Consider the following 12309-nt stretch of genomic DNA (forward strand, 5'->3'; position numbering starts at 1 on the left):
CCCGAGCGGTTTTTTTGCAAGTTGTGCCACAACCGGTAACTCTCATGTGTGTATTATTGTTTGAAGTTCATTAAGTCTATGATCGCTTGCAGTGTACTCAGATTATTAAAAGGGTTAGAGTCTGTCCGTTCGTGTTTTGTTGACAAATACATGCACTTGCTGGACTCACAATGAACTCGAAATTTTCATTGACAATTTCTTGTTCATTGTGCGGCCAGCACGTGCATGTATTTGTCAACAAAACACTCACAACAGTCTCTAACCCATAAATAATGCATGGTTGTGGAGAGATATGAAATTTATCATCGAATGCTCAACTCGATATCCATTTGAACATGAGATGAGAAATTTCAAGCAACCATGTATTATTTTGCTTATTATATGAACCGACATGTACTAATAACAAGGTTTTTGACGTTTTTCCAAGACTTTAGACCATTTTCCAAAGATTTCCGAAGATTTTTAAAATGTAGTTGTCCAAAGGTCATACAAATATTTTTGAACATTTGCAAAAAATTTCCGAAGATTGCTGAGGGAAATCCAAAGATGTTTCGACCTTATATAGATAAACTTTGGCTTATTCAGCATTCAAACAAGGCAAACTTGTCAGCAAATGTGACGAAATTGATATCTTCACATGTGAAAAATACAGTGATTGTACAATTATATCTTTTACATGTAAAGACATGATTTTTCTCAGCGAAAGAAATCCTGGTAATTCACTCTAGTTTATCTAATAAAAAAGGCTTAAAGTTCTACATGATCACAAAATAAAAAGATAATAACTATTAGCATTAAAAGCTCATGTACTTGTACCTCTGACATAACAGTGCCATTCATTTCAGAGACAGCAGGCAGCAGATCAACGGCTGCTGTTACAGCTCCCGGATGGTAAATGTACGGTATGCCAAGGCCATTTCTCCCAGTTAACTCCACTGGTATAATGCTTCCACTTTTTAAACAGAACGAGTCAGTGGCCATGTCAAAAAGGTTTTTTAACATCTCGTTAGCAGCAAACAGCACTGAGTGAGGATTAAGATCTAGAGTGCCCTCGAACGTCACTGAAGATCTGATAGAGTCTCCACTGGGCTGAGCAGACAGTGGTACGTGTTGAGAGAATTGTCTCTCGCACATTGTCCATTTCTTTTGTTCTTCACCTGCACAGCATGATGGGACGTTGACGGCATTTAGGGAGAAGCAGCCAAGTAAGCGGATTGTGTCTGACAGCCCTCTGAAACGAATCTGTAAAGAAACAAGTTAAGTTAAAGTAAAGTCTGTCTCCGAGCCATGAGGCCCATACAGCCGGAGCTTATCCCGGTTTTCGTAGCATTAAGCGACTAGGAGTATTGCTACTCCCTCCTGGATGGGATGCTAGTCCATCGCAGGGTAACCCCCCAGCAGTAAATTCACTGGCACCCATTTATACACCTGGGTGGAGAGAGGCACTGTGAGAGTAAAGTGTCTTGCCCAAGAACACAACGCAGCGCCCCGGCTAGGCCTTAAACCCGGGCCGTTCGACTCGGAGTCGAGCGCGCTAACCATTAGGCCTCCGCGCCTCTCACAAAGAAACAAAGACACAGCAGAAATATCTTAAACCTGAAATGTACAAATGTTTGGTGGAACTGCAGGTACTCATGGCCCGCATCACAGAAAGTGCATTACACAATTTCCTGTTTGTTGACAAAAAAATTTAATGTTGTTTGTACACATAATCTGTCTTGACAATCTTTAACAACTTTAAATGTGGCTAAATATTTACGTAGCTAAATATAATTTAGGCAAAGTTAAACTTGAGCGGAGATGGCCAGCGGTCTCCCCCTTTGCTGCACGTGGCCTCCGGGGTGGCCCTCGGGGGTTTTTCAGGGGCCTCGCGTTGTTGTGTTAGCTATCAGCATTGCCTTCGCATTATTGCCTTGCTTGCTTTGCTAAGCGCTGATCATATCGGATCATTCGTTAAATATTTTTGCTCCCTCCCCAACCCCCCCTTTTGGGGTAGCGGACAGTTTCGGTGGTTTGTTTCTGTGTCAGGTAGGTATAACCATAGGTAAGTATCTCTACTGAGTTTACTCAGTGTGACGGTGTCGGTTAGTGGCTGCTGTTTGGGTGGTTCCCGCTGCCAGGGTTGCCATGGATACCTCCTTTTTATGCTGCTTGCAGCTGGCCCACCACTAACCTTTAAGGCACCAGCTCCCAAGCTCATCATTAGCGATGAGTTTAACCATTATTGTTACTCTCTTGTTTGTAATTACCTACACTGTAGTTGGTGTTTTTTGATACTATGAAAATTTTCAAGTATTGTGCTTTGGAAGAAATTGACTTAAATATGATGTGACAATTAATAATTTCTGATTGAGTGTTTAATCAACTTATTGATTGATTGATTGATTGATTGATTGAATGATTGATCGACTGAACAATTGATCAAAAGAAATGACTGACTGAGCCACTGCAACCCTCCAAGTTAAGACCATTTTGGTCGCCATGGCGACTAACATTTTGTAGCTGGCGACTAAATTTGAACCAAGGTCGCCAGCCTGGGGACTAAAATTGAGAGGAATGATTGAAAGCATCAGCTTAATTTGGTGACTAAAATTTTTCAATGGCGGTGGCCAAATGGCCACTAAGGAAAAGGTGTAAACTTGGAGGGTTGCACTGATTGAGCCACTGACTGACTGACTGTGATTTGGCCAAAAATAGACTTTAAAACAGCCATACCTCATCCATAAAATTCTTATTAGCAGGATCATCTTGAATAGCAGCCGTCAGAACATGGAATACTGTCCGCAGAAGAATGAGAACCTCTCCTCTGACAACTGTAAGAAAATTAATTATAATAAATTATTAAACAATCAGGCTAGAACAACTACCTGACAAACTAAGAGAATATTTAAAGTGCTACTACGATCAAATTTTCAATTTCCATATTTTTAAATTTTCGTGTACAATAAGACTTTCTTACTCACCTTGCAAATTTTCAATCCATTACGAACATCAGAAGTTGTTTTGTTTAAACGTTTATTACCGATATTTTATGGCCGCCATTAAACAACCTTGTTCCAAGGCTTGGTTGCGAATAGGGAGAAAATGACGTCAAAAGCTAAAATACTTCACAGGTTGAAATTATAATAAATAACAATATGTATTGAAAATCACGCGAAAAGCAACAAAAACTTTGGGCTTGTTTTTCGTGCAATTTTCTATGCTGGTTGTTATTCTAATTTCAACCCGTAAGGTACTTTAGCCTTTGACATCATTTTCTCCCTATTCGCAACCAAGCCTTGGAACAAGGTTGATTAATGGCGACCGTAAATTCTCTGGAATAAATGTTATTATACAACGACTTCTGATGTTCGTTATGGATTGAAATTTGGCAAGGTGAGTAAGAAAGTCTAATTGTTCACGACAATGTAAAAATATGAAGATCAAAAATTTGATCATAGCAGCACTTTAAGCAAGGTATCAAGATTAGATAGCATTTTTTTCAGTCACGTAAATTTCTCTTGATAATTAACAAAGATTTAGTTCAATGATACACAAGTACTTCCTCACCATCAATCCACGTGAAAGATACTGGACTTGCTAAGCTTCCCTCCATGTTGATCAAAACTGACATGACATACACAAACCCTCCAACCTCGCGAAACACTGCTCGTGTTCTGGGGTCAAGGTCAAACACCTTCAGCAAGGCATCTAGTACGTCTGTTTTCAGCTTGACCTCTGACTGAGGAGTTGAATGCATCAAGCCAAGGAGTGTACCTAGAACAGAAAAAAAAATTCTTAATTTTCTGTATCATTATCAAAATAATGGTATGTTAAGTATTCATTTTTTAGCGTTGAAACGTCGCTTAACCTCATCAGGCGAGTAGATGGGATCTTTTAGACTGTTGAATGCAACCGACTGATGTAGTACTAGCTCAGCGAAATCTGAATTGTCTTTTAATTTACGTTAAATTTGTCCTAAAAATTATTTTAAAAAAATCCTTGTGAAACGTCATTGCTTCTGCATGCACTGTGTGCTGTTTTTTATCATTAAAAATGCTTTAGCCTGAAATAACGCTCTCTTACCCAGATCGTCATTTCCACCGCTGAGAATCAATTCTCTGATTATCTTCAAAGCCTCTGTTCTTGAGCTGGAATACGGCACAATGTTGTGAATACAGCGAGCTCCTCCACATTCACGGAACTCAGTGGCATTTGTGGAGTTGTTTTCCAGCAGCAATCTGAGACATCCCATCAACAGAAACGGGTAATCAGGAACAAGGTCTTCCGGATCATCAAATGTATTCCCATCCTGCTGGCAACTGGCAGTTTTCACTGTTTCTAGTTGAGAAAGAATTGAAAGTTAATTCCCTTCTTAATAAGAGGGCAAATGTAAAACAAAGCCCCTTTGAGACTGTGAAGACCCTTGTTTTTCTATCAAATCTGATTCTGAGACTAGCATCCCATTTGAACAGAGATTGTAGCAATGCTCCAGTTGCATCAGTTACGCCTGGTTGCGACCTGACTTTTGTAAATTTGCCTTGGGCAAGGTGTTCTGGCGGGAGGCACGGTGGCCTAATGGTTAGCGCGCTCGACTCTGAGCCGAATGGCCCGGGTTCGAGGCCTGGCCGGGGCGCTGCGTTGTGTTCTTGGGTAAGACACTTTACTCTCACAGTGCCTCTCTCCACCCAGGTGTATAAATGGGTACCGGCGAATTTACTGCTGGGGGGTAACCCTGCAATGGACTAGCATCCCATTCAGGGGGGTAGCAATACTCCTAGTCGCTTAATACTACGGAAACCGGGATAAGTTCTGGCTGTATGAGCCTCATGGCTTGGACACAGACTTTACCTAAGGTGTTCTGGCAGTAGGTCTTTAATCCAAAAAGTTGTGTCATAGTTTGCAAAATATTACCCTTGGATAAGGGCACACGAGGGGGCGAGTCTATACTTTCTACCCTTTCCTTTAAGTTAGTGGTTCCTGTCTCTTTGTACTACCTTATTACATGAAATTTCCGCGACACTTTAATTTCGCGAATTTCTCGATTCTAAAAAAATCGCGAAATTAAAGTGACGCGAAGAAAAAGTGTCCTGAACATAACATGACGCGAATATTAAGTGACTCGCATATGTCAGTAATCAATGTAAATGGATGTTGTCGTCAATTGACTCACTTGTAGACATTCTGAGAACTGCTCTATTGAGAAAATGTAAATTGTGTCTCACTCAAAAATGCGAAATTAAAGTGATTCAAAATACAAAATTTTCTCAAAATCGTGAAATTTAAGTGTCGCGAAATATGTGCACCTCAAAATCGGGAAATTAACGTGTCGCGAAAATTTCATGTAATAAGGTATTTCTATTTAAATTCTTCAATTAAATTCCTCTATTTAATTCTTCACAATTTCTTCCACCCTCTCTTCTCCGGCCTTCTTGCAGTTCGGTAGTTCTTGTGGGTAAACTGTGAAAACATGGAATTTTAACTTCCATTGTCTGTTGCAGGTTTTTACGGCACAAGAACTTCTGGCTTTACCTTTTGCGCATGCACACTTACCATCATATTTTTCTTTTAGGCCATCAGCATACTGCTTGAGACAGTTTGTCAGGACCTCCAGCACTCCTACATCTCTGAACACATCTTTGTACTTTGGATCGTAACTCAAAATGCGAATAAGGAAGCCAAGAGCAACTTGATGATAATCATACACCCTGGTGGGAAATAAAAGCAATATGTCAAGTAAGTACATGTAGTTGTTTTAATGGATAATTTTAATAGAGAAAGTGTGTGTTCTAAACAATGAGAAGTGAGTTGAAAACACAACGCCCAGCAAGGTATTTTTGACGAACTTTGAGGTTTTTGGAAATTTGATGAAACACTCTCTCTCAATGGTTTGATATACTGTATCTTCTTCATCTACATCTACATCTACATAGATCTACATATAATTAGGTCTTTATTGAAACTAACTACAGAGGAAATAAGGAATAAATTAACACCAGATTCCAAATTACTGTAATTGCTCTGATTTAAACATGGTCAATAATAATTATTATTCATTATTAATAAAAATTATCTGTATCAATCAATAATTAACAATCAGTGAATTCTATTGCCTGTATCAATAGGCAATGGATCTTTGCCATGTGACAGGTCTTCTAATTCATAAATAAATGGTCATTGAATGAGAGCAGAAGAAAATATTCATACCTACCCCATGGAGGGTTACTAGAAATTCTGAGGGGGGAAGGAGGCAGGGATGTAGGAAAAAGCCGGAGGGTGAAAAAAAAAAAACACCTGAGGACTTGATTTTTCTGGCTAAAGGACTGTGTCTGGAAATATCTTTCTTTTAATGTGACCCAAACTTTTCGACATTGATCAAGAAAATTTCACCTGTTGGAAATCTTAGCTACATCCCTGGGAGGCCCCAAAAGCCAAAATTTTCGTTAATAGGAATTATGAACCAAAACTGGAATATCAAGAAGGGTGGTAGGGTTTAACCAAAAACCCCTTCATGGGTGGGATACAGATAATTTCTTGAACAACACATTAACAAAAAAAATGTCTTACGGCTTGTTCTTGAAGAGAATGCTAACAGCAATGAGCTCAGGACAAGGAACCCAGTTCAGGTTACAGATCACCAGCTCCAGCAATCTGAAAATTCTCTCTTGTACTTCAGTGTGTTTCTCCGGCACTGTTCCAATGAACAGAGATAACGTGTGCTGCGGTTCCAAGATGAAATAGTTTGCATTGTCTGAGCAGTAGATGTTGTTGATGCAATCCAGGATATTTAAGCAAAGTAGTTTGTCTGTTGTCTGCAAAACACAAAATGATCAGTATTAATATTTCATAAAATCAAGGAAATGTTAAGACAAGATGCAGTAGTTATTACTGTAAGTTGAAAGTATCTCTTTTACCTTGCAAAATACACTTTGTAGAACTTGAAATCCCTCAATGTTTCTGACACTACTTCCTGTGAATGAGTAATAAATGAATGATAGTACACAGTTCGTGAAAGGCGCGCTGGCCTAATGGTCTTAACTTGAAGCGCTGAATTCTACAGGTAGAAAAGATTCCCTGCACCTTGACCTACAGTTGAATCTCAATAACTTGAACCCTCATCAACTCAAACCTCCCACTAACTGAAACCTTTTCCGATTCCACTCCAGGTTGTTTTCTTACTAATTTTCCTTATTATCTTTTCCTTTTTTTATTTCCCTTGAAGGGTCGAGTTATCAAGATTCAACTGTACATATACATAGCCAAGTATGGCAATACATTAAACATACCTCCACCAATTGGTTCTGGAACTTCAAATTCAGGGTCCTGAAATGGAGCACCAATACTGACGAGAGGCCTCAAAGTCACATGACCAATCATGACAAGCGACGACACAAGAAGAACAACATTCCTACAAGCTTCGCGAGCTTCATTCCCAGTCATTTCACCCAGCATTAAGAGTAATTCCGTCAGAAACAGATAACCATGACAGCTTCGAAAATCAGCCAATAAATAATGAGAAACGGCAGAGGAGTCCTTTAGACAGCAAACTAGGGTCACAATCATTTCTACGAGTTCCAGAGGATTCACTTGCTGAATTTTCCTCATGTTCATTAGACATTGAGCAAAACATGATTTACCTGAAAAAAAGAGATAATTATATATTTTGAAGACCAGAACAAATACAGATTTCCCTTGAAGACTGGCAGGGTTCTATCTAGGGTATTTGAGGGGTAGAAGCTTGCCCCCCCCCCCCAAAAAAAAAAAAAAAAAAAATTTTGTTATCATTACAGTATGTATAAGTACCGGTTACTATATCAAAAAATTCATCCACCTGTGACAAGGTCAGTATTCCCTGTCTAAGGACACTAAATGGCAAGGAACATACCAAAATACCACTACAGCTAACATTTCTCAAAATTATGTCTTGAAATGCACCAGATTGCATCTCAGTGCACAGTCATTTCAAAACATTTTTTTTTTTTGGGGGGGGGGGCATGCCCCCAGTCCCCCCTAGGAAACTTGTGGCCTTTGGTTACATTGGACTTCTCCCCCAAACAATAAATCCTAGATATAACCCTGACTAAGGGGAGTCAGTTCCTGGGAAGAGAATGTGGAGAGGTGGGGGAAGGGGGGGGGGATATGCCCCTTTATTATTTGACAAACTGTCACGATGCCCAAACATGGTCAAAAAGTCCATGTTATCTATACATAAAAGACATTCTGCGATATACATAGCTTGCTTCAATTCATCTGAAGTAAAACAAAGTGCTACATAATCACAGTATAAATAATAAATCAATTACCCAAAAATATTATTAATATTGATTTGAAACATGGTTGGAGTGGTACACCATGAAAAGTACTGTACCCCCCCCCCCCTCCCTCCCTCCCCTCCTCCTTCTCAACCCAGAAGCAGTAGATCAAACATTTGGAAATTATTAATTATTTTGAGAAAATCTGGAATCAAGGCATGTTGAAATATACATACGGTGTACAATGAGTTCATGCCTTAAAATCTTGAAAAAATACATAAAATCTTGAAAATTACATGAAATCTTGAAAAAATACATAAAATCTTGAAAAGTGAAATCTGAAAAACACGAAAAAATCTTGAAAAAAATGAAGAATGAAAACGGAAAAAATTTGAAAAACGCGAAAAAATCTTGAAAACGCGAAAAAAATCTGAAAAAGCGAAAAATCTTGAAAAACACGAAAAATTTAAAACGCGAAAAAAATTTGAAAAATACATAAAATCTTGAAAAGTTACATGAAATCTTGAAAAAATACATAAAATCTTGAAAATACATGAAATCTTGAAAAACACGAAAAAATCTTGAAAACAAAGTGAAGAATCTTGAAAAACGCGAAAAAATCTTGAAAAACGCGAAAAAATCTTGAAAACGCGAAAAAATCTTGAAAAACGCGAAAAATCTTGAAAAACACGTAAAATCTTGAAAACGCGAAAAAAATCTTGAAAAACGCGAAAAATCTTGAAAAACGCGAGAAAACTTGAAAAACGCCAAACAATCTTGAAAATCACGCGAAAATCTTGATATAAACGCTGGAGGCTTGAAAATTATCATGAAAAGGTCAAATGAGATCTTGATCTCACGTGACACGACGTGCTTGTTGAATACATGTCTGTTAGGCCAACACGACTCCCGTTGGCCGCTTAAAGTTAACCTTCAGTCTGGATTTTACGTTCTCTAGATCTCTAGAGCGTTTCAGTAAAAATATTAATGCCATTTTTTTCTTGTTCTTGGCATGTTTAGTTAAAAGTCGTTTATCAGTCCTTTAAAAGAATATTTTGTCTCACTGTCTGGAACGAGTATCGGATCAGTAGACCCTCGACATAGCCTGCAGAACAGGCGGTTTATTTTGCGGTTCGAGGCGCGAAGTGCTAGGTTTTTATTTAGCGGGTCACGCGAGGGCGAGCGCGAAGCGCGAATGAAAAATGTAAAAACCGCCTGTTCTGCAGGCTATCTCGAACAATGATTTTGTTTATCATAAGCGTGCGGTCAGCTCGCAGGATTGTGTCTTTTCAACGGAAGCGAAGATCTAAGATCCGAGTCCTTTCAAGGGTAATGCAGTCTCAAAGCATTGTGAGTTATTTCAGTTTTTCAAGCTCCCCTTAGCTTGGGTGTTGAGATTTGTACAAAAACGGCAAATCGAATGATTTCAAATAATTGGACGAGACTTTAGGAGCAACTGATGAGTTCCACTGAAGAACCGAAACTCGAGTCTTGCTTAAGAATAAAAAAATTGCCAGAAGAGATCATCGTTACCGCATCCTGAGACTTCAAACCAGTAATCAAATGTAATAATTTATTTTTGGATGCAAGTAACGAGACAAAACGAATAAAAAAATGGAGGCAGTTAGTTGAGTTCCAAAACGCAAATCTCAACCAATACTTTTACCGAAACAGCTCAAAGGGAGTAGTTTTGGCCTAACAGACATGTATTCAACATGCAAGCACGTCGTCTCCGTGAGATCATATCTATTTGACCTTTATTAATCTTCAAGCTTTTTCGCGTTTTCAAGATTTTTTTCGCGTTTTTCAAGATTTTTTTGCGTTTTTCAAGATTTTTTACCGTTTTTCAAGATTTTTCGTTTTTTCAAGATTTTTTTCGCGTTTTCAAGATTTTTTCGCGTTTTTCAAGATTTTTTCGCGTTTTCAAGATTTTTTCGCGTTTTTCAAGATTTTTTCGTGTTTTTCAAGATTTTTCACTTTTTTTCAAGATTTTTTCGTGTTTTTCAAGATTTCATGTCACTTTTCAAGATTTTATGTATTTTTTCAAGATTTCATGTAACTTTTCAAGATTTTATGTATTTTTTCAAGATTTCATGTAACTTTTCAAGATTTTAACGCATGATACTCATCGTACACCGTATATACAAGTTAAAAAAAACAAACCAGAAGAAAATAACTAGTTATGAAAAAAAATCCCAAAATGTCCAGGGCGGGGTTGTTCAAAAGACGATTAACACTAACCCAGGATTAAAAGATGATCAAGATTTTAATTTCTCTCGTTTTAAAGGGTTTCCCAAAGCTAATATTTTGTTAAGTTTGAGATTGGTCCATGTCAAAACTGTGGGACAGAAAATATTAACAGAAAACCTCAACAAAATTATATAAAATTGAAATCAAATTTCACGCTAATCCTGGATTAGCTTAATCGTGCTTTGAACAACCGGGCCCTGCAGAACAATAAAAACTTGATTATGTTCATTTTTGGAAGAAAAGATATCATCAAATGCATTTCCAGTAAAATATATTTCAAAATAATGATTCTTAAGTAGCCTGTTTTGAATCATGTGATAATTTTGATATTTATAGATAGGACCTACTTAAAGACCTAGTAATTTAGTTTTAGACTTGTTTGATCAGCACTAATTCCTGTTTATATTTTTTGACAGAGATTGGCATGAAAATCTATCCAAAAAAGAAAAATTAATCTAAATGATATAATGCAATTTTCTATTTTTTTTTCATGATGAAAATATATTTTAAAGCCTAAATTGGTATATGTTGACCAAATACATGCCATATAGTTCAGAATTAATTGATCAGAAGTGATTTTGAGCAAGATAACAAATAATATCTCAAAAAATCACTGCAAATTTGAATATGAACAACTCGCCACTGATTAACCTACAAACCAACTTGGCCACCAAATCATGGTTAATTATTAAAAAATCATCTTGAAAATCGTCAAAACATACACATATTGAAACAAGTTTTGAAAGCGGCGTCTTTTACGTCCAATAATCCAATTAACCATGAGCTTCTTTTACAATACTAGACAATCTGCACTTACTGTGAATGTAATGTACCACATCTCTGTCCAAACCGTGGCGGGTTAAAGTCATCAATATTTCTGAGACGCAACTCCGCCATTGTACATTGTGTTTCGGGATATCACACGATATTGCAGTGAAAAGCAAAGCCAGGTCATCCGTATGTACCAATTCGCGTGACGTAGCGTAGTAATTACAAAGTTTCACAAGAACTTGAGTGTATAGCTTTTGTATGGTTAAAAGATCATCTTGAACTTCTTCCGCAGTCTTTTCATTAGTTTTCTCGACAGGAGGTAAATCGTAGAATAAATACAGACATTTGACCATGTTTGATGGTAAGCTCGCAGCGACCATGCATTCTACGACGGGGGTATCTGCCGAAGACAGAATATTCAACGTGTTCAAGAGATTCCAGCCTGAAACCGTGTCTTCCGCAGAATCGCGCATTAAAAAATCAAGGATCAATTTACTAGCAACTTCGTTGCGTTGATTTGCTGCTCTCCGACGAATTTCATTCACCATGAGTCGAGAAACATGCGCTGCAAATTGACAAACATCCCCAAATTTCTCTGTCATACTTGCAGGTTTCGCTTGTCCAAACACCTTGCAAAACAAAGGCAACATCATATAAAGCTTCGATTCCTGTTCACGGACGGTAAGTGGTACAGGTGAATGAAGGAATTCCATAAAAAGCTTTCGTAAATGCCTCAACGAAAGAGCTTCTTCTTCGGTAGATTGGTGAATGTTCGTAGCAGGTCGACCGCCGACAAGCTTTCGAACAAACTGCATTTTGCGATCGCTTCAGTCTGTCGGTCTAAATCTAGAACTTCCTTTTGCGTTTAACATTCCACAGGGGTTAAACCTGAGTGCAAAATCAAGGCCATCAGCCAAGATTTCCGCGAGAAACCTCACAAACACTTTGTGGCACTGTCCATTTTCTCGTTCACCTATTTCCTGAAACTGCGGCTCATACTTTCATGGGGCTAACCGCTGGCCATACAGCGCCTTGCGACTTTTCGTGTCATGTTATA

General features: G+C 38.1%; 3 protein-coding genes across 6 annotated transcripts in view; 2 read left to right on the forward strand and 1 right to left on the reverse strand.

Moving 5' to 3' along the window:
• The window catches only part of LOC144664604 (WD repeat and FYVE domain-containing protein 3-like), an 80313-nt gene extending 68092 nt beyond the window's left edge, over positions 1 to 12221 (reverse strand). For 3 of the 4 annotated variants that reach the window (XM_078525724.1, XM_078525725.1, XM_078525721.1), the window contains exons 1-9: positions 11299 to 12221; positions 7266 to 7616; positions 6894 to 6949; positions 6547 to 6791; positions 5533 to 5687; positions 4066 to 4320; positions 3550 to 3756; positions 2716 to 2813; positions 817 to 1242 (exon numbers count right to left, since the gene is read on the reverse strand). In XM_078525724.1, coding sequence (XP_078381850.1) covers positions 817 to 1242; positions 2716 to 2813; positions 3550 to 3756; positions 4066 to 4320; positions 5533 to 5687; positions 6547 to 6791; positions 6894 to 6949; positions 7266 to 7616; positions 11299 to 12067 — 2562 coding nt within the window. In that variant the 5' untranslated portion in view covers positions 12068 to 12221. The remainder of the gene's footprint in view (positions 1 to 816; positions 1243 to 2715; positions 2814 to 3549; positions 3757 to 4065; positions 4321 to 5532; positions 5688 to 6546; positions 6792 to 6893; positions 6950 to 7265; positions 7617 to 11298) is intronic. The other variant, XM_078525723.1, reaches the window with a different exon arrangement.
• The window catches only part of LOC144664670 (vitamin K-dependent gamma-carboxylase-like), a 171972-nt gene that overhangs the window by 78036 nt on the left and 81627 nt on the right, over positions 1 to 12309 (forward strand). The window lies entirely within an intron of this gene.
• LOC144664827 (DNA-binding transcriptional regulator BolA-like) overlaps positions 1 to 12309 on the forward strand; it is a 94813-nt gene that overhangs the window by 15594 nt on the left and 66910 nt on the right. The window lies entirely within an intron of this gene.

The sequence above is a fragment of the Oculina patagonica genome, chromosome 9, assembly GCF_052425735.1.
Source record: "Oculina patagonica isolate OP01 chromosome 9, crgOcupat, whole genome shotgun sequence".
In the NCBI taxonomy this organism is placed as follows: domain Eukaryota; kingdom Metazoa; phylum Cnidaria; class Anthozoa; order Scleractinia; family Oculinidae; genus Oculina; species Oculina patagonica.